The 2441-nt window shown below is 36.5% G+C and overlaps 1 protein-coding gene across 2 annotated transcripts in view; it reads left to right on the top strand.

Annotated features, from left to right (window-relative positions):
• Positions 1-256: 256 nt before the first annotated feature.
• Positions 257-2441, top strand: part of LOC112502148 (serine/threonine-protein kinase TOUSLED) — a 19228-nt gene continuing 17043 nt past the window's right edge. For both annotated transcript variants that reach the window (XM_025105981.1, XM_025105980.1), the window contains exon 1: positions 257-746. In XM_025105981.1, coding sequence (XP_024961749.1) covers positions 477-746 — 270 coding nt within the window. In that variant the 5' untranslated portion in view covers positions 257-476. The remainder of the gene's footprint in view (positions 747-2441) is intronic.

Genomic DNA, 2441 nt, shown 5'->3' with positions numbered 1-2441 from the left:
AAGTGTTTAGATAAACAACTTATAACGATACCAAACCAGTAATAAGAAGTTTTTAAAAAAATTAAACAATTGTAACTTATAATAAGTATTTTTTTAAAAAGATATAAATTGTTTCAAATAAACAATCATATGCCACTAATTGTTAACAAAAACAAGTAAACAACCTTTGTCTAAAGCACAGGCAATAAAGCTTAACCCCTTCGAAAGACATTTCTGCTTATTCCTCTCCTTTACCACCCATACATATCGATCCACACCCAGAAGATTTCTTAAAAAAACCCTAATCGTCAAGAGACACTCCCTCCCAAAATCCCCAATCATCCTAACCTTCGATCATTGTCAGAAACGTTCCCATTCTGACATGCGATCTCATTGATGCACCATTTTCAACTGTTTGTAGTCATCAGTTTAATTCGAGCTTCCGGGTTTTTAAAACTGTTGTCGAATAAGGTTTTCTTCAGCCCAATCAATTAACAATGTCAGAGGACGTGCTTTTACACTTCACCTCAAACTCCTCTAATCAATCCGACCAATCTTTACCATCAAAAATTGCAAAACTCGAAGCACGAATGGTGGGTAAAACCTCCACGGCTGTGGTGTCTCCTCTTCAGCTTCCTGCTGCACAAGTCGGAGCGACGCGGTCGTCAGTTTCTTCTTCTTCTGCTGCTTCCAAGTTTGGAGCTAATGCTGCTGGTGGGATTTGTGCTGAATCATTAGATTCCAGCGATTCAGAAGAGGATGATACCGTGAGTCATTTGAATTTTCTTTCGTGTGCTGAAACTCATCTACTTTTTCTTAATTATGTTATACTTTTTGTTGTTGTTGAACTTTGTGTGGGCTTTAGTTTAAGAGTGATTTCAGAACCATGTAGACTAATGATTCTAATGTAGAAGTCTATCAAATAGAAGCATTTCCAATGCCTCTTTGGTTTTGAGCCTCATGATATGGAGAGGTTTTAGATGTCACAGTTTTATAGGTGCGAGCTCTAGAAAACCTAATTTTTATTTTCAGTATCACCCCAATGTAGGTGGAGCACAATAAGTTCATTTCTGTAATGTACTTTCCATCTCTTTTCCTGTTTTCTTGTTATCTCTTGCTACTAATATGTTCTTCAATTGAAGTGCAAAACGAATTGAAAATTGACTTGTTTCACTATCTATCTACTATCCGGATAAGGGAATTTGGCACATTAAGATCGAGGAGAGAGGCACCGTTTGTGATGATTATGTAATTTTCACGTCTCATATGCATATTTAATGCTCTCATTGATAGCTAAATTGTGAGAGCTATACATATAAGTTTTCATGTATGGATATCTTTTTCAAAAAAGACAGGAGGAACCTTGTTATTTTTCAAGGAAGGCCAAAGGCTATATACAAGTGGGGACTCCAAAAGCTACTTACTTGTCTGGTAAGCTATATACATTCAAAGAATGCCCATGGAAGGCCGAATGTTGGACAATTGGGGACTCCGAAAGCTATATATTTGTTTATTTTAATTTAAAAGTTATGCAATTTGCTTTTGGGCTTCTTATGCTCTATTCAACCGAGTACAACGATTTCCCTGTTTTTCTCTAGTCAATGAACAATCATAAGCATAATCAAATCATCGGCATGATCCATGAGTCAACCACAAAATCATGAGCTTTTAGAAGTTCTATTCCATACATGGTTGTATAGAGCAAGCTTTTTCTCGGTTCCAAAAAGTCTACAAGAGATATTAAGTTTTTAGTTACATCTTTAGTCCGTTTATGTACATAGTATTGTTGTAGTACCTCATAAGTTCTTATCAAGATTATTTTCGAAAAGCAAACACCTTGGAAATCCCATCATGCTGCTAACTGGGAATACCTTTATCATGGAACTGAGAGAAGTCACTATAAATTCGACTATGTCATGGTAGCTGCAATAAGTTTATGTATGCATTTTGTTGGCTATTTGTTAGTTTGATAGAGAGGCAGAAGATGAGGTAAGCATATCCAGGTTTGAAGTATTTAGGAATGACATTTTTGTTAATTGGGATAATTGTTAGAAGAAAGATGGAGAGATTGATGAGGAATGGCTAAGAAGAACATGGTTGAAATGACAGGCTGCTGTAGTCTTATGTGATAAAAAATTGCCATTGGAACTTTGGAATTGAAAGGTGAGTCCTATAGAATGATCTATGATTAGCAATGCAAAATGGTGAATGGAAAAAAAGGCATACACATGAATATGGGGAATAAAATTGTTGAGGTGGGCGTGTGACCACACGAGGGGTAAGTGTAGAAGTGAAGACATATGGAGGAGGTGGGAGGCAACCTGTTTAGGAGAAGAGTAGAGTTGGACCAAGTAGAGTCGTTGGAGAGTTGGACCAACGGCATTGCTAGGAGAATTTAATTCTAATAGGCTATGTTTCTTATTTTATATTAAATACTTGGTGGTTGCAAATGCCTATTTGAT

The sequence above is a fragment of the Cynara cardunculus genome, unplaced genomic scaffold (assembly GCF_001531365.2).
Source record: "Cynara cardunculus var. scolymus isolate 2C unplaced genomic scaffold, CcrdV1 Un_Scaffold_995, whole genome shotgun sequence".
NCBI lineage: Eukaryota > Viridiplantae > Streptophyta > Magnoliopsida > Asterales > Asteraceae > Cynara > Cynara cardunculus.
This window is presented reverse-complemented; position numbering and strand designations above follow the sequence as displayed.